Below are 26,029 nucleotides of genomic sequence, written 5' to 3'. Positions count from 1 at the left end.
TGACAGACTGTAAAATCGAATGTCTGCTTAAAAGCTTGCGGTGTGTCAGCAGAGCGTCAAGACAATGAGACGATTCTGTCGCAACCACGGGACGACAAAATCGACGCCGAGTTGCAAACGTTACACGAAAGCATGTTCTGCTTTCACAGAGCATTTAGTGTTTCACTTGAGCACACAGAGGCGCCTCTTAATGCGCCACATAAGAGGGGAAGTTGATGGGCGAGACCAGGCGATTTAGCTGCTCACCCCCCCCAAACGACTCTCCTCCATAATTCCCCCCTTTCCACTTCCCTACTCCCAATTCCCCCTCTCCTCTGCTCTCATCTCTTGCCTCAACTCCACCACTGAAGGAGGCAGCTTCGTCGAATGTGGCATTGCAGGGACGCTTGTTTGGGAAATGTTTGCAGAAGCGAGACATAAGAGTCTCATTGCATCATTAGCACAGACTGTTAGCACAAAGCGGAAACCAAAGATTCTGATTAATCGCGCATTCCTCTTTCAGTATCACGTTGGACTGATTCATGGCTGTCGTGGCAAAGTAAAGAAAAAAAATGTCGGTTAATTTTTGATTAAAAATAGATGTACACAAGTTCGAAAGTATGGGGTGTGAGGGCAGAAGGGAAATCATTAATCACAAGGCTTCCGAGGTCGTGTGCCAGCACAGTGTCGTGGCGCTGAGATGATGAAGGTAATCAGCGCTCAGAGAGGAGGAGGCAAATTCAGTAAACAACAATATAATGAGAGGAAACTTCCAGCTCGTTGGTAGCAGGGCAGCCTGAAATAGCAGAATGCCAGAGGCCACCAGTCACTTCCATTAAGCCACCTTTAGCACTGTCCAGGCTTTCAGGCAGGGCCATTGTGGCTGGGAAATAAAAACACAAATACATCAAAAGATACCGTCTTTCTCACGCGGTTACCACAGGTTATTTGTTTATTAGGGGCGAAAATTTGCAATCTCGTTCCACTTCCAGGGTCGGTGGCTCTTTTCTGACTGGTTAGCTAGCCGGAGCCTGAGTGTATTATATGTGCCACTCGAGCGGTTGATATAGTATAGCCGGGCGAAATATGATTGTCCCCTTCCCAGTTGTGTGTGAAATTATTTAGTCTAGAGGAAAAAAAAAGAAAAAAGTCCCATCAATTGATGGCCCCGCCCGGCAACAACACGCACACATGGCCCGCTGGAGAATTGTTTTCCCATTTACTCCTATTACTTTTTTATTATATTGTTTTTTCATGGGCTTTTTGTCTTCAGCCACATGAAATTGGAAAGAAAGACTTTTGATCACACCATGTGTGAAGTAAATATAACGGAAAAAGGGACACGGCATCGCTGCTGCGGAGAGAGCAAGAGTGGATGAAACCTACCAGTCGACAAGTTAAAGCTGATACAAAGGAAGACACAAGGATAGGGCTAAAGTATAAAAACAGATGAATATTTAAAAAAAAAAAAAAAAAAGAAAGGAAGAAAGTGAAACAGCTAGCTGATGTAAGACCGTAAAATTTAGAAAAGCCCAGTGCAGCACAAATGAATGGGAACAGCTACCCTAGAATGAAGCCCATGTAATATTTATTTCGCCTGGCTGCTACAGGCCACAAGAGAGCAAGGGCCACTGCTGCTCACATAGCAAGAGCCATTTGGCCATAATACCGCTAACAACGGTGGGCAGGCAAAAGATATATATGCTGGTCTGGCCGGGTTTTCCAGGCAACAAAAGCTCTGGGCAGTAGGTGGTAAAAGGGGCAGCCAGGGACCCGTTAGGCTGCATGGGCAAAGTGTGAAGCAACAACTGAGGATAACAACTGGGAAAGCTGGGATGCCACTGTGACACTCAAAGACTAAAAGACTAGTCATGCAGATGTTGATGTTAACAACCTCTTATGCATTGACCATATTGCCATCAGTGTTACTTACTGTTGGGTACTGGCAAGGACTTCATGATACAACAAGTATCACGATACTTGAGTAACAATACGATACATTATTGCGATATTGTGATATTGTGCTAAATTGCAATATTTTGCATGGTTCACTGAGAAATTTTTAAATAATGCTTAAAATACAATGTACATTAGATGACAGCGATAATTCACTGGACAAACCAAGTCCAAAAATCGACATTAATTCAAATTATTGTACAGAAAGTGGACTGAACATATGTGAAAATACAAGTTTGCGTTGGATCAACACGTTTCAGTGGCTGCGGGTGCTAATACCTCACGGTGTGTTATTAGATGGGTTTTCAAGTTGGTCGTATTCCCTGAATATCTAGCTGTAGTGAAGCACAGTTTACAAACTGCATACTCTTTGTCCAGCCCTTTGTCCGCAACACCTTACACAGCAGAGTTGCAGAAGTCTTTCACGATCAGCCCAAAACGTGGCTTTTTCTTTTTCTTTTAAAATCGATATTAAGACATTCAAAATCGATATTGCATCGGAAGAAAAAGAATCGCGATAAATTGCCGTATCGATATTTATTCCTGGATATGGCAAAGTGTTGGTAGGTCACTTCACTGGTCGCCAAATCCCTTCTTCACTGTCCAAGTAAAACAAAAACTAAAAGCCGTGGATGAATGCCCCAGTGATAAATGAACCACTAAGTCTTTAGTGCAGCCACTGGTGGAGAAAGCACCTATTGCTGAAATAACAAAAAGAGACAAAGGGCCTCATTAATAAAAGAGTTGATAATTATTAAAATGCAATTAATTCCCATGCCACTTGCGCCCTCTCACTTTGTCTTAGAGATCAGGCAGGGCAAAGGGCTGTGATCACATAAATACGAGCTTAACCTCTCTTCATCTCTTTTTGCTCAGTGTCCTGCTGACCTTTTCTAATTGCCAAATGGGAGCTGAAGAGATGTCAAGGAGACTTCTTTAGCAGTACAAATATATCCATGACTTTGGACTCCTTTCATTGACTGCGCCGGCCTGCCATAAGTGAGAAGTGTGATGTTTTGGGGCTGTTGTGTAATTACCAGCAGCCATCCATCACCGGCCGCTGTGCTCTTTCTGTAAACAACCTTGATTAATGCAATCGGATCAATGCCACGCGAGCCCTCAGCCAACGAATGCAGGTCGCCATCACTCTCCATTCAGGCTGTGCGGCTGCAGCTGCAGCGCCGAGTCCACTTGTGCACAGTTGCATAATTATTCTGTCTAAGATCTAATCAAAACGACTTGAGGGAGTGAGGCCGATCATCAGCCCGGGGTGGGAAATGATGACAACACTTCCATTCGAGGAGTGAAAGACGGGAAATGTTTGTTTTCTCGCATCGGGTGGCACAGAGATCCACATATCTCCAGACCACTGATGATAATGTCCAAACTCTCAGACCTCCAAGGTGCTAAAACAGAGGTTTCTGACAAGCTGAACATCTTGCTTAGCATAATGAATTCTCTTGCTCCTGTCCGTGCTCATCAAAGACCACTCCAAGGCCCAGCTCGTTTGGACTCTTTTGCATTCTGCATTACACCAAAGGTTTGTGTGGTCCCATTAACATCCCCACTGTCACTTGGAATCATCTTCTTCTGATGATAGCCGCGCAGTAAAACATTTCTAACATGCTCGTTACGCTAACCACCGTACCAAAGCATGGCCACAGGGACCAAAGAAGGTCAAAGAGGAAAGATGATTAGCAGGCAACGCGGCGGCCAAAACCACAACACCACAGCATGATACGACCACAGGAAGACGGGTAGTAGCACATAACAACAGGACGTGAGTCATGCAGTCATCCATGGATGGCATACTGTATGTAATTAGAGTTGAGATTATACGGATCAAGGGTAACTGCAGGGCGTGTCCACACGTTAGAGGGTTAATATTTTTTTCTAGGAGGGGATTAAATGTGATGATGTGTTATGAGGCTGTTTACACCCCCCAAAACTACTGAGTCACACTGATGGAGCCCTGGAGAGAAAACTGTCAAGGACACGTTTTACCGCATTATGCTCTCAAAAGGCTAATGCATGCAGAAGATATACAGCTCATTCCCACTTTTTGATTCATTTGTGTGCATGGGATAACAAATGTATATGGATATAAAGATATAGAGACAACGCAACAGTCTTTCTCCCTGAAGCACGAAGTGCACTGAGCCTGCGTCAAGCAGTGTCTCACAGAACATATTTAAACTTTGGGGATCGACGACCCAAAGTATCAAAACACAAAAGATGCCACTTTCTAATTGTAATAAGGCAGACAACATCGTTTTCATCAAAATGAGCCATCCTGTTAATTTAATTTGCCCCTTGGGGAGAAACAAATTGATTTAATTTTAATTGAACTGAATTAGTTAGGAAATAAGCATTTAGCATAACTTATTTAGCACATTTTGTTGTGACTACACTTCTTCAAAAATAATTCAAGACCATTACATGCAGAGCAGAGACGTTCACTAATTAAATGGAGGGGCGTAACAACAGGGGATCGCCGATGTATGAAGTTTTGTGGCGTCGTTTATTCAGTGCCGCGGACATCCACCACGCACTCGATTAATGCAGGTTTCTGTCCGGCCTGAACTACAGCTTTCTTTGATAAAATATATATATATATGTTATAGCACGTTGTCTATACGGCTGGAAAAAGGTGTTTCAGCAATGGTTCACTTAGGAGTTTTTGATTTAGAAAGTTCAAACGAGAATATATTTCCAGCCTTGCTGAAGCACTGAGCTGGAGGCAATTTGTAGAAGGTGTAGTGCACTTTACGCTATGGAGAGAACAGGTACAAATCATCGTGTGTATATATGGACACCACGTCCCCACTTCCTTGCATTGGCCAAATTGACGCTATTTTCCCAGGGATACGGGCGGTGCCATTTGTGAGTTTTGAGCCAGAGTCTGATCAGTATGGCCCGAGAGTGGAGCCACGTGAATTCACTTGGGTTTTTGTTTAATTAATACTACGCTGTTGATTGTTGGATTATACACTGTACTTGTTTTGCAAAGTTTGTTGTGCACCCCTCATGGTCCTATTGGAACATTTTACAAAGCGGTTGGCATTGTAACTGGTGGTCGCCATTATAGCGTTAAGATAACTAACTAAAACAAAACTTATTTAAAAACACTTTAACATGCCTCAAACTACGTAAACTACTTAACACAATAGAAACTGTTCTTGAAATTTATTTTTTTTTTTTTAAATTGTGGATTTCAGTGTTTTAGTCAGGCCCAAGTCCCATATGCTAAAAATGAGGAGGTGGAGCTTATGACCTAAACTGCAGCCTTCAGCCACTAGGGGGAGCTCTTCTTGCTTTGGCTTTACTTTTGAGAAGCAATTGTGTTGTCCATCTTCATAGAGTCTATGCTACAAATGAAAAGTCTTAGCTACAAATTTTGCAAACACTTGTATCTTTAGCCGGCTACAATGACAAAGTCTTTGGATTTAGATCAGAGATGACAATACATTTGTGTGTGACAGCACCAGAGTTAGAACATCTCTCACCTGCCCGATCAAAATAAATGCAACACTGAGCAGAAAAAGTCTAATATACCTGAATGACCTGAAATTTTGAGTTCTAAATTAACTAACTCAACTAAACTAATTGAAAAGGAGGACCTAACCTAGCTCTCTGATTTTCCCTGGAAGACAACATGACCGTGAGCAGCCAGTACTTTAGAGCTTTGAGGCCAGGAGTTGCCACAAAGCCACACAAATCCACGCTTGTACCCACGCTTGCAAGAGAAAATGAAACACAAGTGGAATGCGGTGTAATTAAACCGGGCTAGGGAAAGATCCACACTCCTGAGCGTTCTCGTTCTTGGCTCAGCAGCCCCACTCGGAGGAAAAGAAGAGAACGCCGATCCTGTCACTGGGCAGAGGGAGCGAGGGGAAGGGAGGAGGACCGGAATACAGGGTGGGCCTGAAAATGCAAAGATGATGGTGGATACCAGATGAGTGAAATGGATTTTCCATGCAGCGCGGCAGAGGAGAATAAAAAAACATAGCTACAGAGACCAAGTGCTGACCAGGGGGAATTGTAATGCGTGTGATTTATATGGAAAAGAGAAGGACAGCAAAAAAAAAAAATACACGCTTTCATAAAACCTCGATTTTGAAAGAAGGACACGCGACGCCATCAAAATGGCAACGGGTGTATGTGCAGCGCGAGCGTGGGAACCTTTACTATTATTATCTTATTTATGTTCATGATTAGCATTTTACTACCAGGTGATGGACCTCAGGCGGCCCCCCTGTTGCGAACCCATCTGGGAAAGCAAACTGTGTTCAGGCTGTTCACGCCGCTGCCTGCAGTTTTGACTAAATGTAAAGAGGACGTTACACTGCGCCCACCTGAAGACGTGGGAACCGCCAAACAGAGCAGCTCCGCGCTGTCATTCCACGGCGGCCATGAATGTTAATTATAACATTAATAACGCAGTGTCGTACTTGTCAGAATTACGTCATAATTTAACGAGAAAGGCATAAGAATTATAAAAAAAAAACGGGCAACTATAATCGATATCAATATTTGTATATAGATGTTCCCGTTTCAATATCCAATGTCCCACATTTGTATCCAGCTAATTACCTACGGTTGATCATATTTATAATTTTTTTATACATTTTTATTAAATGAGATAGCTGACATTAAGAGATGTCTTCAAACGAGTCACTTTAACCGTATGAACAGGAGCTGGTCGGTGTTTCTTAGGTGCACTGTAGCCTATGAACTAAGACCACGCGGCTCTCTTCTTTCCTACGTTTGTGGGAGGTTGTGTGTGTGTGTGTGTGTGTGTGTGTGTGTGTGTGTGTGTGTGTGTGTGTGTGTGTGTGTGTGATGGAGAGGAATAAAACGTGTGAGAGCTTGCTCTTCCGTTCAACCTTGCAGAGGAGAGCAGTACACGCTGTGCACAATAGATACCTCTCCCACACACAAACGTGTTACACTTTTTTCTTGCTGTGCAAACAGACTGCTGTTCCTAATTGGACCATAGGGGGTCTGAGAGCGTGAGTGTGTGTGTGAGTGTGTGTGAGTGTGTGAACGGCATACAAGAGAATGAAAGAAGGTAAGAGGGCCCGAAAGAAAGATGTCGTTAAAATTTTAATTTTGGTCACAGGTTATAGTGCTGGAGGTGGTGAGGGGGTTAGAGAATGAGCATAATGGGAGGGCAGTGTGTGTGTGTCTGTGTGTGTGTGTGTGTGTGTGTGTGTGTGTGTTGCAGAAGGTGAGATGTGCAGAGGATGATGAGAGAGATGCAGCGTCAGCACGGCTGTGTTCCTGGCCAAGAGACTGGTGCAGGAAAACCACGGGACAACTGGATGACATGTGTCCGCGTTTGTGTTCCTGTACAGCTACCTATCCGAGGACCAGCTCCAGGTTTACACCTTCAGATTGAGGACGTTTGTACAAGTGAGGACATTTGTGCAAGTGAGGACATTTTGGCCGGTCCTCACTTCTTCACGAGACTGTTTGAGGTTTAAGCTTCAGTTTTGGGGTAAAGGTTACAATTACATCATGGTTAGGCATTTAGTTGAGATGGTTGGGGCCGATGGATGTCCTCACAGAGATAGCCATACAAATATGTGTGTGTGTGTGTGTGTGTGTGTGTGTGTGTGTGTGTGTGTGTGTGTGTGTGTGTGTGTGTGTGTGGGCAAATGATCTACGCAACTAGGGGTGAGGACAGCATCTATGTGAATGTGCCCGTCTGTTCAACCTGTGCTTTATATCATAATTATTTGGAAAACATATTGAGCTTTGAGGACCTATTCTTTGGATTTACATACTTTTTTTTTTTTTCTACGGAGGCTTGAGCGTGCCAACGTATGCGAGTGTGTGTTGCAGTTCGCGTGCCAATCCCATGCCCCCTCTCTCCTCTGCCATCTGTGCTGCTGGCACGGCTCCTTAGTGTCGGTAATGAAGAAGAACGCCCCCCCCCCCAACCTCACCACTCTATCTATTTTTCTCTCGCACACACTCAAACATCCTCTCTGTTTTGTGTCAGCGTTTGGCCCAGACAACCCGCTTTCTCCTCCAACGTCTCCTCCTCACTCTCAAACGACTCGGCGGCGGCGTACGACAAACGCGCACCTTTCACGAACGGCTCATCTGTCCCAGGTACGTCTCTGCTTCTGGAAACTCCTCAACTGCATCCGCTTGACTTGCTATTGATTTTTTTTTTTTTTTTTTTTAAACAGAGCCTCTCAGCGTGTTGCCTCTTAGGTTCAAACGGTTGAATGCTTCCCACCCACCCAAATGAACAAATCCCATAAATACTACACATCTCGCTCCTGCACTGAAAGGGACCTCTGAAGTGTTCGGAAACATACCCGGATAACCCACCCTAACCCAACCCTCAATTACACAAGTTTATACACACACCGAGCGCTTAAGTATGTTTTGAGGAGCTGAGCCGAGCCTTTATCAGAGCTGCCATATACCTGACCTCAATTCTTATATTGCTCTTTCCACAAATTCGCACTAGCCGCATTGCATGGTCCTGCATGCAAATTGGGCACATGGCAAACTTGGAAAAGCTTTACTTAATATTTACATGACAAAGTATTACCATGTTTTGTCTCCAGCTCAAATGACCCCCGCTCCCAGAACGTCCACACGCGTAATCATACACTCATTCATTCATTTTCTATAACCGCTTGTCCTCTGGAGGTTCACTGGAGCCAATCCCAGCTGTCACTGGGCTGGGCAGGTCTCCAGTCTATCTCAGGGCAAACACAGGGAGACGGACAACCATTCACACTCGCATCTACGGTTAATTTAGAATCATCAATGAACCTAACGAGCATGTCTTTGGACGGCGGGAGGAAGCCGGAGTCCCCACACAGAAAGGCCCCAGTTGGCCTTAACTTTAATCTGAAAAAAAAGTCCAAATAATGAAAAGGCAGAGTTTGTACTATTACAGTCAGTTTCGTCCGATTATTGGCTGGTGCCTGGAAACCGTTGTCCATCTGTTGTTTTGTCAGACAAAAACTCAACAAAGACCACTAGAGCAGATCCTATGACCGGCACTGTAATGCCACTTTCCATTTGGAAGTTGCAGACCCATAATGACACAGATTTCTATTTGCATTACACCATAAGTTGGTGTAAGCACTCGCGCCAGCTACAGTAGATGATACTGCATTTCCAAATATGAAAAGTTAAATCGGACTCAACACCACAAACTAAACAGAGTGAACGACTTATTAATAAATCAGGCCTGCACTGCGCAAATCTAAAATTTTGCTTTGAAGGGTATCACTGGGGTAAGAAGTTTGAAATATTTATTCATTCATAGATTTTGAGTTGAAAAATGTTATTATGAGAAAATGTTTAAATAAAATTTTCAAAAATTATAACGCCGGAAGTTCTGGTTATTATTTAGTAGTAAGAGAAAGACGGCGCAAAAGAAAAAAAGATGAACTAATGAACTCAAACTCAAATCAATGGGTTTATTGAATGAATTTCTTATAGCAGGTCTGAAACCTGTGGAATACTTTAGTGGACTGACTTATTTCAGAGATTATGAATAAAAGATTTTTTTGAATTAAAGCCCTGATTTTCACTTTCATTGGCATAAAGTGTGCATTTTTTTTTTTTTTATCTTAAAGCAACTGCACCTAGTAAGTTGGACAACACATGCACTACGTTTACTCCTCGAGTCTCCACTGAACACAAACACGGCGTCACACTCCGCCGCACCCTTGTTTCTCCAAACTGTCTCGAGGGCAGCAGTTCAGGAGATTTCTGGACACGGTGTCTTGCCAAACCCCACGTCCAATGCCCTTTTTTTCTCACGCGCTTGCCCGTGATGAGATTTCCCTCCCGCGAAGCATTGGCCTCGAACAGATGGTTTCGGGTTCAGCATAGCATCGCACCAGCCGACACAGTGGCATGTCAAACAGGCGGTCGCGGGCTTGGGCACGCCGAGCGCTGCCATACTGTAGCGCCATATGGGAACGATGCGCGGCGAGATCCACGCGAGCTGATGGGCGGGAGGAGCGAGATGCGCGGCCTGATTTGCCTGCAAATCAGAATGAGTAGACGTGGTTACCAGAAGGTATGCACGAATCTCAGACTGCACACGCACAAGCACGCACACCGATGGCTATTTACCAGACTGCGGCCAAGGCCTCCGATTTATATGCTCCGAGCACCGTTGGACACACGCATGCACAAAAACACACTCCGCAGCCAAGCGATGACACTACTCCTAGCAGCAGACGTGCACTCGCAAACACACACTCATTACGCATTAGCATCAAACACACACACACACACACACACACAGACACAGTCCCGTACCACGCTCATCAGCGCTGGCAGTCGCACACGAGTAGTGACACACGAACACACACACACACACATCCTCCCTCGAGTCCTCTGCCCATGGTGATGATGGCCTGCGTTCAGGAGGTTAATGGCTGTTTGCCCCTCGCAACCTTCACACTTGATTACTCAAGTCGGCTGCTGTCTGGACGGCGGGGGACATCTCCAGGACAGCGAAGCCCTCCCCGCCACCGCACTCGCATGCAAACCGCGTTCATTAGAAATGTTAATGCAGGATTGAGGAGACTGTGGGCAAAGTGGTACCGGGGAATATTTCTTATAAAAAGCAAACAGAACTTAGAGACGTCTGCCAGAGTGGAAACAACCCTCGGCTCTTTTTTGTTTCTTCACATATATATATTTTTTTAAGCAGGCCACAATGAGGGAAATCATTTATTACTGACTTTATAAAAAAATAAAAAAGTATATCTTGGCCAAAAGACCTGCAGGATAATTAAAAAAGTAAAGACAAATGTATTTTCAGCTTCGTATATTTAAGTATTTCGAACCAATGTCAATTATAAATGTTTGTCTTTATTTTTATGGTTATGCAATATGTCCTTCATTATAATCACCCCCCTAGTCACACAGTGGTGCCCTTGTGCGGATCACTTAAATAAGCTGCCACCATCATCAAATTTCAGATGATGATTAACTGTTATATAACAATTTGTGTCTTCGTCAAAGATCTGTAGATTTTCTTTTCCCGCCATTTTCCACCTCAACCCGACATTAATAGGACACTTTCTTATTTATTTATTTTGCAATAACTAATTGCTGGGATGAAACTGGCTCTCTTTCCAAGTTTGGTGGATCGGCCGCGGTAAGAGATTCGTTGATGTCTTTTTAGATTAGTGGTATTAGTGTCTTTGACTGTAAATCTGACAAATTGCCTCCTCCAAGTCATTGGGCTCTCTCTCTTTTTTTCCCATTAAGCTTAGAACCAAAAATGTGCCCACAGCTTGGTTTTGCAACTAAAACATTAAAGTCAATAACTGCTTTCTGAAATGCTGTCTTGAGATAAGTAGTCGGTGGCACTAATTCTCCCCTCAGCCTCTAAGCCACTAAACCACAGCGCAAGATGGTGTCATTGAAAGAGCCAGCGTCAAAAATAGTGGGGGAAAAAACAAAAAACAAAAAAATAAACTAAATGACTCTGAAATTCTCCAACATAATCACAGTGAGCTCAAATAGTTGCAATCAATCTGCCATTCGCTGCAAACTGGAATTCATTTGTGTGAATGTTACTTAGACATGAACCACCCACTTAGACCAGACCAGACACCCCCGCCCCAGGGCAACGCTGCTCTTTGACAGCAGCAGCCATCCCCATCAGGATGCAGCCTTACACAGACACACACACAAAGACAGTTTAAGAAAAACTCCAAAAAGACAAAGAACAACACAAAGTGTTGACCTGGCCTCCAAACTCACTAGATCCCAAACTAATCAAGTATCTTTGGGATGATCCACAGAGGCCATAGGACCCAAAGACCCCCACTAGCAACATTATGCTACCAGACATCACAGGACACCCTCAGAAGGTCCATGTCCATTCTCTGATGACTCTCAACTGTTTTGGAGGCACAACACAGGCCTACACAGTATTAGTACGGTGGCCATAATATAATATCATATCTAATATCTGGCCAGAACGATACTAAAGATTACAAACCACACACAGAGCAAGACAACCAGATCTCATAGGTATTGTTTTGCAGAACTTTGCTTGAAAGGTAGGTGTGGACACCAACAAACAACTGCCAGAGTTGTGCCTTGCCATGCCAGGTATTATTTCCATGTTCATTGTCTTTGAAATGACCAGAAGTGTGCGTCTCCGCCTCAACAACTACGTCCCTCCGCAGGCATTGTTCCACGCACACAAGAGACAACGGCCGCTAAGGCCGAGGAGACGGAGCTACCGCGACAGCAGAGCTGCTACATTTGTGTTAATTAGGTGTCCAGTACGTCTATAGTGAAACACTTAACAGATGTAAAGTTATAAAAGCAGATTCCACCGATTTCTAATTTCTAATTCACCGCTTGTTTAGTCTGCACAGCACAACACATCACTCCATGGCTGATTAATTATAGCCACAGGCACACGAGTTTACAAGTTTATAAATAATAAATAGTAATGGTGTGAACAGACAGACTCCATGCCACAAACATATTTCTTATTTGGGCAACCGATGACAAACAATTTGTTCTGTAATTTAATTTAATGGAGGAAAAACAAAGGGGGGTGACTTGCAAAATAAATAAATAAATAGACCAAAGAAACGGACAGAAATGATGCGAATTCACAATATCACACTTAGTTTTTTTTTTTTCTTTTTAAATTAACTCAAATACTCAAATGAATTAACGTTCACTGGGTTTTAAAATGCTTCCCTCGATGTATTTTTTTTTCTCTTTCTAATGAAAAGAAATCTTACTCGATTTCTTAGTCCACACCAACGGCAAAACCACCCCCTACAAGTCACCAGTCCCAGCTGTTACTGATATACGTGGCTAAAATTGAATCTACAGAGGTAGAACTATGCAAATGGTTCCTTATTCATAGACCCGGGGGTGCCACTTTATGATTCATGACCAGTAACTCCGTTAACCGCCTTCATTGACTTTCAGATGCAGAAGTGTCCTGTTTAAAAATGAGCCCAGCGACGGCTAAATTAGAGAGCGCACTATGGCCGAGCCACAGAGGCCAAAATTACATACAGTATATTATACAAGTGTGTTTGAATGGAGGTATGTCCTTTTTTTTTTTTTTTTTTTGCCTTAGTCACTCTTCAGGTTCCACTGCAGTATGATTTACTAAATGGTTATTATACACATGCCACATGTGGGAATTGAAGTATAAATGGCTTTTCTACCGCCGTGGAATACGGTTTATAGAAGGGCCGAGGGTTTTCCAATTGGAGGCGAGTGACCCTTACGGACTCTGTATTTTCCTGTAAAAGCCAGGTCTGATTGCAGAGAAAGTTACATAAGACTGCAGGAACTAATATCATTTCTATGGCAAGAGACAGGATTCACTTTGCTCTTCGGGAGTTATCTGGGTAAGACCTCTTTTGACGCTAATGCTATTTGGCTCCCATCTTAAGATATCATATTTTCTAACTCAAAGGAGCGCGGGCCTATCGCTGTGGATCTAATGAAAAGCAAAAAAAAAAAAAAGTGTGTGTTTCTGTGTGTGTGAGAGAGACGGAGTTCCATGCGCCCCATCTAAATGGCAGCCATCTGCTAAGAGCAAAGATGCAGTGATGGAAATGAAAGATATAAGCAGATAACGCTGATAAGAACGCAGAGAGACATCTATATCAGAGCCCTCCCCCATCCATCACTCTCTTCCATTTTCTCTTTTCTTATTGCCACTAACTACATTTCCATCCACTTCTTCCGCCATTCCAACCTACATTTGTCCCCCTTAATCTATCAAGTCCTTCCTCCTGCCATTAAGTGCCTCTCGTTTCTCTGCTGTATATGTGGCAGCTCTGAGTGCTGAGGTGTTTGTATTCGGGACTTGGGAGTGATACTGTAAGTAGGGGTCTGGCAATAAGATGGCACAACAACCCCCCCGAGGGCCACATCCAAAAAAAAAAAAACTTCTCCCGCATGGTGCTGCATTTTACAAACAGAGGCGGCCGCCTGCATGTGGAAATACTAAACTGCGTGTGTGCGGTTATGATGGCGACGGAGGGGTCGATGAGAGAAGAGGAATAAGAAGCAGGGAGGGGAGCGGCAAACAGATTGTGACCCCCAGCCATGATTATCTACGCCTGCCGCTCTGACCCCCCCTCCCCATCCACCCCCCCCCCATGCCAATTACAGAGATAAGGCAGCCTGCGACTGTGTTTGTGTGTGCGTGTACGAGAGAGTGTCTCCTATTCTTTCTCTGAAGCGAAATATATGTGCGATGCCTCCTCGCACACAAGACATCTGTATTCAGTGGTCGCGATCAAGAGCCACACACTATTTCTTTTCCCAATGTTCTTTGCCCCTATGTGAGAGAGGGAGGGAGAGGGGGGGAGGCTCTGGCGCTGCAGCGCGACAAGATAACTGCTGTTGATAGCTTCCAGAATTGCAGATGGCCACCGCAGGAAGACGTATTTGAGTCAGGAAGATGTTGAGAGGGCGCCTGATTGATACCAAGAAGCAGGTAATAAATCATACAATTTACCCGTCCTCTCCAGAATCTTACAGCTCCCGCTGGAGCACGAGACAAGCGACTCCCTCCTTCCCTTTCATGCCGCCATCTGCACCTCCATCTTCGCGTCTCCCTTGCTTCTTATCGCTTCACTCCGTCCCCTCCTCCTCGCATCTCTCTCGCTCACACTCTAGAAAAAGGCCCCCTCAGCGGGGAGGGGGGGTGGCTCGGAGGGTGCTGATTTATGATTTGAACCGAACCTGCCAGCATACTGTGGCAAGAGGGTATGGTCCTCTGGGACGGCCATCAGTCCTGCAAGGCAGTATGGGTCTGGACAGCTCCAGGCTGCTGCTGGTTCTCTCATTAGAGTGTCTGTAATGAGTCCACATCTAACCTGTCGCAACTGCCACATAGCAGTGACAAGAGGCGGACTCATCATTGACTGAGGGTATGCCATTGAGGAAGCCACAGTCCCATTCAGGTCCTGTACTTTTGGATGTGAGAACTTAATAATATTAATAATAATAATACAACCTCAGTAGTCACTAGGGCAGACTGAAGGAAAACGTGGCTGCCAATCTGCGTTTCTTCTCCGACCACCACCCAACATCAAATCAGTCAATCGCAAAGGGACAGATTAGGGTTTGGGTACCAATCTTTCGGTTATTGGACGACTGCTCTACCTCCTACTGCCGCCCTTTACTTAACGTATTTGATGAACTTGTGATTTTTGTAGATATGTCTTATTGCAATACTACTAGTAAACAAAAGGGCGCCAATAACCGTCACATTTTTCATGAAAAAACACTTGTGCCTAAAAGATTGGGCGTGTGTAAATCGCAACTCGTCGCCGTTAAATGGGAACTCGAACTACTTGGCTGACAAAGTGGAGGCCTTGAAAGGTGGATGCGCCAGTCCACCGCACACTGCTTAGGTCCCTGACAAGTTAAAGATTTGAAACTGTGGCCAGGCTACAAGCAGACACTTGGAACATTGATAGGAACAATTTGTGTTAGACACAAAGGGATGGAAGGAGAGGCTCTCGCTTCACCTGGTTAAGCCTGGCAAGAGACAAGAGATAGGAGGAAGTCAATAGAGAAGGAAATAACTACAAGGCACAGCACCACGCTCGTTAGAGCTCCTACATTTGCTCAGCATTAGCAAGCGCTCTGACCATGGCTCATCACCTTCTCTGCATGTACTCCAGATAGACTAATGCCCTTTAGTTTTGCAGTAAGAGCTCTTCTGCTCATTTGCACAATTGTGTGCAACCATAACTTGGAATTGAGAGCCGTATTTTTTTTTTTCTGTAAGATTTTCTCTCCTAATTAAACCCCTATTCTTGATTTTTATAGTCATATTTCAATAGATGCCGTACCCGATTGTATATCTTTGTGTTTGTGCTTTGACTTGTCCCAATTATCAAATCAACCGACCTTGGCAGGGTAACACTGCGACAGGCAGTGGCCTCAGCTATCTCATTAACATTATGTACAATGACAGCGTTATAGGTCACCGTATAGCCTGATGGAAATGAGCAGATAGAGGTGCACGTATGCAGTTTATCCTGTGGCATGTTCCCTTACACAAATAGCACATTCCGCTCCTGCACTAATTAGAACAATCATGTTATCACATATTCACTTAAAGTCTCAAAAGGTTTCAAAACACTTTTTTGTTTTTTTGTGATCTGTTTAACATTTTAATAGGTATTTGGTTCGTTTATATTAAAACATGCAAAAGCAGCATGTCTTTTGTGTGCGACTGAACACTTTCCTAGGGCTGCCTAAAGTATATCTAATGAGTAAGTTGGTGTTTATCAATGCACTAATACCACTAATAGTGTTAATTATATATGAATTTGTTAAGTACTGAGGAATGTGCATTGATTTCTGTAGCACATGGCTAAAATAGATGATTGGTTTAGAACCCAAATCCATTCTTGTCAGATGGTGTATCCATTGGAATCTCTGGAGGTGCAAAGATCTCATGCATTATCTTAATAATGCACTCTCTCTACTTATTGGCTCATTGCGTCACATTTGGCCTGGAGTTTTTTTTTTTTTCTTTTTAGAATAAAATGAACATTAAACAAAAAACGGATATCCACCATTGGAGCATTAAATTGCCTCTAAAAATCAAACCTCACTCCAAGCAACATAGAATTTATGCCTTGTAAGTGATACACGCTCTAACTTTACAAAGTGTTGGGCGCTGCGTGCGCTAGGGGCATCTTCTGGAGCCCCCTGCAAATCCATCTCTGTCATCCGTTTGGCTCACGCTGGACGCGAATGATTCACATTTTAAGTGAGCGGCTGGAGACTCATTCCAATTTATTAATACTTGTGACTCATTGAGAAAATAAGAGAAAGCCATCTGCTTAGAGAAAACTGTGAAAGTGTTGGCGAGGCAGATACGCACCTAATTCCTCACATCATTCTTTCAGATTTAAAAATGGTCATGACATCTGCTGCTTCTGAACATGTGTACTTTACCTACCACGAAGAAGGGGTATGAGTTTGAGAATGTGCGTGCATGCGTGTGTGGGTAAAAACCTCAAATTAATTTATCCACCCACAAAGCGTGTCAAGTGATGCCTGCATCTGATCATGTGCGCGCAAATGTACGTTTGTGGGTGCGCACATTGAAAGCATTGGACAGCAGCTCATCTCCTGGTGCTGTGAGTCATCCATGTGCTATTCTCACTGACGTCACCGTTGACCTAGAATTAGCAAGAACTACCTCATTTGAGTTTTACATCTCGGTATGCCTGTTCAGACGTACCGTAAAATATATGTCGTCAACTGAAGGAACTGGACAAACATGTGGGTGTCACACTGAAGCTGCCCTTGAACTTTCTTGAATATAGATTATTCGAAATATATATAAAAATATAAAATAATGTTCACAGGAACGGGTTGGGAAAGTGGACATGCAGGCAACCCGGGATTACAACAGACCCTATAAACTCTCAGGAGTGTAGATGTTTGAATATGGACTGCCCCGACTGTAGCATGAGAGCCAGCAGCTCAAACAGCTTTGAGCATAACTGTCATTCTGTTTTATTGTTCTGAGATGCTTAGACGCTGAACTGTAATGCTGCCGCGCACACACCGAGACACGCTGTGGTTCATCCTGTTTCGAAGTGAGGACCTCCAGGTAGACGGGGCAAAGGGTAAGGCTTTAGCAGACGGAGTGCTGGCACCCCTCACGCCGGCCATATGTCATGCCAACTTTCGTCTCGTCTTGCACTAAGAGAAGGTGCTGCCGGCGGCTGAAAGGCCACCTTCCAAACAGATATCATCAGCCCGACACCATGACCTGACTGCTGCTGAGGGCTCTTCTCTGTATCATATCTAGATGCACTAAGGTCGGGAGAGCCGGGTCGCAATACACCACATTAAAAAAACATCCTTCGGTTTCTAAGCCTCATAAAGCACTCCAGAATTCCAGCCTTGAGTTGTGTGCATCCACAGTGCACACAAGTAGCACTTTACATCTGCATGTATTCTGACTCATGCGATATACATGGATCAGCCACAGCATTAACACCACAAACGGGAGAAGAACATTGACCATCTTGTGACAATTCAATGTTCTGCCAGGAGACTTTTGGATCTGGCATTCATTTGTGTGGATGGTACTTAGACATGTACCACCCACCTTGACAAGACCAGGCACCCCCACACTCCTTGATAGCAGCAGCCATCCCTAGCAGGATGCAGCCCTGACAAAGGCACAAACACAAAAATGGTTTAGCAACAACTCAAACAACATGAAGAACATAACAAGGTTTTGGCCTGGCCTCCAAATTCACAAGATCTCAAACTGATCAAGTATCTGTGGGATGATACGCAAAGGTCCCTCCCTTCAACCTATAGGACCCAAAGGCCCCCATTAACAACATCCTGTTGCCAGACACCACAGGGCACCCTCAGAAGACCCATGTCTGTTCTCTGATGAGTCTCAACTGTTTTGGAGGCCCAAGGGAGACCTAGACAATATTAGGAAGGTGGTCATAATGTTATGCCTGACTCTAAGGGAACTGTTTTTTGCAGAACTTGTGATACAGCAAAGTTGAAATGTGACCTTTCGGATAGAAAATGTCACCACTTCATCAGTGCATCCAGTTAGATTTGCCAGAAATTTAATTAGCGTATGAATTCTTGAGTCACAGTGACCTTTGAGCTTTAACCACCAAATTATAATCTTTTCATCCTTGAGGCCAAGCAGGCATTCGTGTCCGGTCAAGGTGTTTCCGAGCGTTTCGCATTCAGGAATTGAGTTATGGCTGAAAACTCTGTTTTGTGAAGTCGCTCGCCCTTGACCTTCCGACAACAATCTGTAATCAGTTTACCTTGGAGTTGAAGAGAATATTTGCGACAAGCCTGGACAAATGCTTTGACAGTTTTCCTGAGATATAGTGTGCAGTAGACACACTGGACGATTGTATGGAAAGACAGACAAGTTGAAAAAATAATGCCTCCAGACACGGTTTCTCCGGGCATATAAAGGACTGGAGGGTCGATGGCTGACATGCCGTAGCTGTAACAGTAGAAGGAGTCAGTCAGATGCATTAATATTTTGCGCATTCGACTCAATATTTGCCAATATATTTCAGCATCTCTATTACAGTGACATATTAGTAGCGCTGCTTCCCTATAAGTGTGGTGCTATCTATATTCATGGACTAGCCAGCAGAGAGACTTGGGCTCCTTGATTTTCTAACTCAAATTCAAGGCTTTAGTTACTGAAGGGCTCTGGAGGAGGTATCGACCGGCAGATGTCACGGCACTGAATAAATTGTTGTCCACTAGTTCTGCCTGGTTTGCTCGTTCTCTCTTTGTCAGACGCCCACAGACTCTCCCCTCCTCATTTATATAGGCAGCACATGCTTACGGTTCGAGGCTGTTATACCTCGCTGTGTGTGACTGGTTTTACATTTCGGTACAAGGACGCTCAGGCATCTCAAAAAAACGCATAAGTCAAATAAAATACATCTTGAAAAACAACTGAAACACAGGGTTCAGTTCAGTGACGGATTACCTCTCGAGCAGAATAACCACATCAATATTTAAACTTAACAGGTAAAGGGACAGGTAGTTATATGACTAATGTAAAATCTTTCTTCTTAAATTGCCTGACATACTCTGAGACATTTCTCCTACTGGAACACATACGTCTGACACACTCGACAGCACTTTACAGTAACGAAGCTGTCAGATTCCAACTAAAAGAGAAACCGTTTTCAATCCTTTGTGCAAAAGGAAGAAAAATATGCTTCAGTCTGCAACTCCTCCCTTCTTCTGCAGGGAGACCAACGCAATATTCCTAGTGCTTTTGTGACATCTAGTGGTTGGGCCGTGGTACTGGCATCTTCTAGGGGATGCAATTTATCATCCATTCTGTAGCCGGTGGAGGCTTTTGAAGTTTTTTGGATTGTGCTCTATAGAGTCGGCCATAGCCTGCATTGAAGTTCAAGTGACCTGACACGGTTACAGTGCAACCTGTGACCCGACAGGAGCAACATAAATCAAGGACACACACACACACTTCTTCTCCACTATTGTCCCGATCACACAAATCAGACACACCAACGTTGCAAACATGAGGTTTTCTCTGTTTATGTCTCCGTGGCCGGCGGCACTTACCTGTGGGGGCTAGCTGTAGAATTGTCAGCGGCCATGATAGAAATAACAGTTTGCTATCATTCAATCAGTCAGCCCGAGGCGGAAAACATTAGCTTTCTCTGAAAACAAGCAGCACGCCAGGTGGTGCCGTCTCTCGGCGGATTAGCAATTAGCTTTCTGGGGGGACAAAGCTACAGTGTGTCCTGCGCAGAAAACAAGCAACACCTGCGCGTGCAGCCGCGTGGAGCCGAGACTCAGCGGTACGTAATAGAAAATGGGAACATCCAACAGGGGAGTGTCAAGTTGCTCTTTTCTGAATGCATTTTGTTTTTTGCTTTTTTTTTTTTTTTTTTTTTGGAGAAGGTTGACAGGAAAATGACTAGAATGGGTAATAAGCAGGGGAAAGGCAGTGGAAAATAAAGAAATAAATAAACAATCATAGGCAAGTGAGGAGGGCGGGGGGAAGGAAAAGCCTGATAATTACACCAGTGAAACATTAATTAAGTGTGTGACAAAAAGCAGAGAAATTAAAGGGACAGAACTTATGGATGGAGAAGGAAAATACAATGAAGATCAGGTGTAACAAGTGTACAAACAGACAAATGAAATGGAAGAAAATGAGAAAAATGTCCTTCAAGGTAGGGTTAGGGTTAGAGTTAGGGTTAGCGCTAGGGCTAGGGCTAGGGTTAGGGTTATAAAATACTGAAATGAGATGGGCAATGTCACGAATCATGGGGACAGGAGAGAAGAATAAGCGCCACTGCACAGAATTCAGGATGAGATAGACAGAAACATTTTAGTCAGAAAAATGGATAGAACCACTTACTGAGGCTACAGTCTATCCTGATACAATCTGGCGGGAGAGAGAGCGAAATGGTGAGATCAAACAAAAAGAAAAGGAGAAAGAAAGAGACAGGAGGGAGAAGAAGAAGAAGGAAAAAAAATAAAGACAGAAGAGAAAAGATAAGAGAGAGAGAAAAAAAGACATTTTACATCCTTCAAGGTACATTCTGCAGACAACCAAACATTGCTCTTGGGCCACCATCCGGGGACAGGCTCTGAGTCAGGATCACCCTTTACCTCCATCTTTTTCTTTCTTTTTTCACTCCTACAATCCATCCCTTGTTGCCCAATACTCTCAAAGCACAGCAGAAAGCAAGACTTACGCGGTACCGTCAGTGCAGTATGCGAGGATGGGGTGATATCAAATCTGTTTCATCAGATTTCTGGACATAAATGATGCAAAGGTTCAACATAATATGCAGCTAAATCAATTTTTTTTTTCAATGAATAATTGCGATTACAGATAATGTTTTGGTCGTAATTAGATTAAAATCTAATCAATTAAAAACTTTCAGAACACGCTCACACCTTTTTTTTTTTTTTTTCCTGAATCCGCTATCACGATAGCAGCTGCAGCATCTCGCACCTTTTAACTTTAGCCCCGCTTCCTCACAGATCTGAGAGGCGCTTGCCTTCTGCGGCACTCCGGGTATGAGAAACCCAACGGTGTGAATGACAAGGAAGGGTGATCTGCACATCCCAGCCACCGTATGCCTGGTGCACACAAACTGCGAGTAAATAATAAAGAGCGTACCGCACGCTGTCGTCTATGAGGGGTTCGTCAGGAGCGCGGCGAATAGCGCCGGGTTGATGAGATTCGTCTGGTAGAGCGAGAGACTGGATCTGACTCGGAGCAATCCCGCTTCCTCATTTTCATCAATTGCTATTGTCTCCCATCTAGACGCTAGCTAGAGCTGCGGGGTAAATGTGCAAATGTGCATGTGGCAGCGTGGCTGAGTTGTGGTCTCGAGCTGTCAACCGCTACAGAATAGTGGACACAAACAGCCAGGGACCGGCATCACTCTGTAGAGACGTGGAGGTAGTAGTAGTAGTAGTAGTAGAAGTAGTAGTAGTGGTAGAGGAGCTCCATTAACATGCATTCACACGTGTTTGTAATCAGTTTTCTGAACTCGAGTCGTGTTTTTTTATTCCGACAAATGTAAAAAACGTCCCTAAAGGATGTGGATTGACTATAATAGCGCTAAACTGACAGTGTTAGCATGGCAGACTTAGCTTTAGTCGGCGCACTGAACAGGTTATCGTCATTATCTGCTACTAATGCATATCATTAAGGCTAAATTTGTGCAATTAACGCTATTCCTAGTGATGAATTACCAGGATTTTAATTATCGGAACAAGGATTAAGGCCTTAACAGATGAGTAGGGTTCCTTTTTGATGGTGTCTCACTTGGACTAGCTGCTAATTAATTTTCTTAGAAAAGAGCTATATCAAGCCTCCGCCGAGCTACAGCATCTGACGGGCTACGTGAATTTTCTCGAGGTGTCAAAAGTGTAGGGGATCGCTAGCAGGTCGAGGCGTCACCCGGGGGGTAAGTACAAATGCGCGTGACAGCTACAGCTGTGAGCCGGCCTCTCTGGCTGTTTGATCCGAGGGCCGCAGACATACAGGCCATTGAAGGGATGAAAAGTTCCATCTTCTGAGCTTGGCCAGGTGGGGTGACAGAAATAGAAAGGGTGAAGGAGAAGAGAGAGGAATGGCCCTTTTTTTTTTTTTTTTTTTTTCTTACCCACCGTCGCCTACCCCCACTCCTTCCCGTCTCTACGGTGGCTCATATTCCAGTGTGCGCCTCTGTCATGCTCTTCCAGGTTCACTGCTGAAAGTCTGGTCTTTTATAGGATTGGGACAAGGCTTATCCAGCGAGGGAAGGTCAAACCCATCTCCCCCGGAGCACTAATACTCATCCCAATGAAATTTTAATAAGTCAATATTCCACATTCGGCGGCAAGTTATTAGAGGGGATGCATTTGCCCCTTCTATGATTCTATCCACTTTACAATCTGTACAATCCTCATCCCTATTTCATCCTCCTCTTTCAGCATATTGGTAATTTGCCTACGACGACGATTCCTCAAATTAGCCCACAGCAGAAATGGACCAACTACCAATTGGTAAACTAACTAAAAAAAATAAAAAATAAAAAATGCAAAGACCATGAGGAAGAGCAAGACAGAAGCGAGGTCACCTTGAAGCTTCTAGAGACAGGTGAGTGGGTTAAGGCTCAGGGCTGGGCCAGGAGAATTGTTAGAGATGGAGCTTTTTTTTTTTTTTAAGAGGATGAGAAGCTATGGGTCTTTACGGAAGGGCAGGAATGCAGAAAGGGGTAGTAGTAGTCAGAAAATAACACTAATTACTGCAAGTTTTTTTGTTTTTTTTTATCTAATTCTCCTGCAGCAAGCAGTTTGTTGAGCAGAAGTTTCTCTATTTGTACCCCAGTTTTCTCAAACAAATATACTCTGAGCACTGCTGGCGTCCTTCAGCTAAATCAACAGATAATGATGGCCAAAAGCTAATGCACCGCCAACCGTGCCTATTTAATTAAAGAATCTCCGACGTAACTGAGGGACAAATTTAGAAACCGCTCCCCGCCCAACCAATCGGACAACAGGAACTATAGTTCGTACTCTGGAGGCAAACGACGCTAAAGTACAGAGGCGGTGAGGAGACATGGGGGGGAGGGGCAGGGGGCAGGAGGGTGAAAAGGCTGGCATCCACGATGAGTCACGGGGGCCTACCGAGGTTGACGGTGAGCTTGACGCGGCCTCCGTCCAGCTCCAGCCGCAGGGTGTCCGCTGACTCCTTGGAGGTGGTGGCCATGAGCAAGCCGTACGCCCGCTGGGACATGAAGCGCAGCGCCACGTCCTCGGCCTCCGTGTGCATGGTAACCGGCATGATGATCTTGAGGTACATGCTGCCGTCGTAGCTCAGCACCGTCGCCTCTGCGCAGGGTGAAGGAGAGACGAAACATATATATATTAACTTAGAACGATAGACAATGATCAGTCCTTAATCTAATTGTTTGGAAAAGATCCGACTACACTACAGATTTAAATTAAATTGAATTTCAACTACTTACACCGATCAAAAAAGTTTGTGAATATACAACATTTCCTTTTTGCCTTTCAACTATTTCAAATGGGGCCGTCACTTGTATAATATCCTCCATTTGTCAAACCGCCGTATTCGGATGTCAAACCTACCCCGTGAGATCAAGGGAACACTCGGCAACAGAGGAGATCAAAGTCACGCACGTCAGAAAAGTCATCACGCCGATCAAACAGTGTCAATTTCGTGGCACTTCTCAGGCATGTATATGGGGCTCGGTGACAACGCGCAGACTGCGCGGCGACGACTTTCCGTCTCGTTTCTGTTTTTGAAAATCCTTAAAATGCAGATTCCCGGGTTTCTTGCAAACATATCGTGACACACTTCGCGGGGAAGTCGTGGACTCGTGGGAACCCTTCGGTCCCGAACCTGCTCCTCTAACCCATCCACCACAGCCCCCAAAGTTTCACATTTTACATTTATAGTGTCAGTCCCAGGAAATTGCCGGCGACGGAAGAGATGCCGGATTCCAAAACATCCTCATTCACACACACAGGTGCAACTGTGTTTACTGCTCAGCCATAAATAGACTGCTGTCTGTGGAGACTGCTCTTATCTTGCAGCGTGGGTTGAGACATGTCACCGTGGGCTAACATGAGTCACTGTCAGAGAGCTTCGGGGGCTTAGGTTTTTTAGAGTGTGCAAAGGCACGATGCTTAAAAGATGCAGAGAATCCCTGCCATAGGCGGACAATCGGGTACAAGCAGTGATGGTATATTTTACAGAAGAGTCACGCACCCTAAACAAACACACTTTCCACCTTTTAGCGAAAGAGACCGTCGACGATTCCCCTCACACTCTGCTCCTCCATGAATTAAGTGGAAAACACTTGCGGTAACATAAACCTCCACTAGATGGCAGAAGAACATCAGAAAAAAAATATCATATCAGAGCAACTGCTTAAACATCACCCCATCAAAATAAAGGCTTCGTCCTCTGCCTCGACTGTCCTGATCCTGTAGCCAGTCCCTCCTTCCCTCATTACATTCCATGTCCCTCAAAACTCCATGTCACGACTCACACGACTCACACGACCCACACACCACCACCACCAACACCACCACCACGGCCATGCAAAGGCAAGCCGCGGCCCGAGGTGCCCGCGGCTAATTGGGCTGAATCAGACAGACGCAGTGCTATTTGACTAGCTCGCCGCGCTCCACCGCGGCGTGTGTGCCACCCGGGTTCGCGTGATTGGCACAGATGGCGGCAGTAGGCCTGGCTGCTCTGCCACATTGCTGCCAAAGCCTCAGCGCTTTAGCCTGGTGGCCACCCCCCCGCGCCTCCTAGCACAGATACAAACTGAGACTGGGCTGGCATTTGGTCCACACACATCTCCCCGTGGAGCTCTTACTCCTACTATAGTAGCAGCTGCTCGATTGTGTCAAATACAAGCAGGAATGTTGTCAAATATGTCCAAATGCTCATTCTACATGGTTTGTCTTGTATCTGGTTCACAATTCAAGTCATTTCACTGCCTCGCATCGGTGATTTCCGTTGGGACATTTACTTTATATGCTAGCACACACCCAGTCTCTCCTGTGTTACCCTCTTTACCTATCTCGCAGTTGGTCCCCAGGTATCCGGTGCCAGTGCAGTCGCAAATGTAGCGGTTCCAGCCCTCTTTGCACAGGCCAGCGTTGCCACAGGGGGCGCTGCTGCACCGCTTCTGCAGCTCGCGGGTGCAGAAGCTGCTGACGCCCAGCGCGCTCTGGATCTCGGCCAGGCGGCGGACGTCGCGGCTCTTGCCGTCGATGAAGAGGTCGCGGACGCAGCCCACGTAGCCGTAGTTGAGGAGGGCCGTCCAGACCTCCGGCGGCAGGATGAGGTCCGACTTGGACTCGGGCAGCCCGCCCAGGTACATGTCGCTGTCCAGGTCCAGGATTTCGCTGCCCTCCGGAGAGCTGAAGGGCAAGCTGCGGCTGTTGACTGAAATAGATCCTAAAAGAGAAACAGGAGCAAAGAATAACATATTATGTCATGAAGGTCCATTATTCATCTGCTACGCTGACAAAT

The 26,029-nt window shown here is 44.9% G+C and overlaps 1 protein-coding gene across 6 annotated transcripts in view; it reads right to left on the bottom strand.

Moving 5' to 3' along the window:
• Window positions 1-26,029, bottom strand: part of nrxn2b (neurexin 2b) — a 690,784-nt gene that overhangs the window by 331,492 nt on the left and 333,263 nt on the right. For 5 of the 6 annotated variants that reach the window (XM_047590093.1, XM_047590084.1, XM_047590056.1 and 2 more), the window contains 3 exons: window positions 25,571-25,954; window positions 23,644-23,847; window positions 20,873-20,899 (listed from right to left, as the gene is read on the bottom strand). In XM_047590093.1, coding sequence (XP_047446049.1) covers window positions 20,873-20,899; window positions 23,644-23,847; window positions 25,571-25,954 — 615 coding nt within the window. The remainder of the gene's footprint in view (window positions 1-20,872; window positions 20,900-23,643; window positions 23,848-25,570; window positions 25,955-26,029) is intronic. The other variant, XM_047590066.1, reaches the window with a different exon arrangement.

Source organism: Mugil cephalus, chromosome 1, assembly GCF_022458985.1.
Source record: "Mugil cephalus isolate CIBA_MC_2020 chromosome 1, CIBA_Mcephalus_1.1, whole genome shotgun sequence".
Classification (NCBI taxonomy): Eukaryota; Metazoa; Chordata; class Actinopteri; order Mugiliformes; family Mugilidae; genus Mugil; species Mugil cephalus.
Note: the sequence above shows the minus strand (reverse complement) of the source record. Positions and strands in the feature narration are given on the sequence as shown.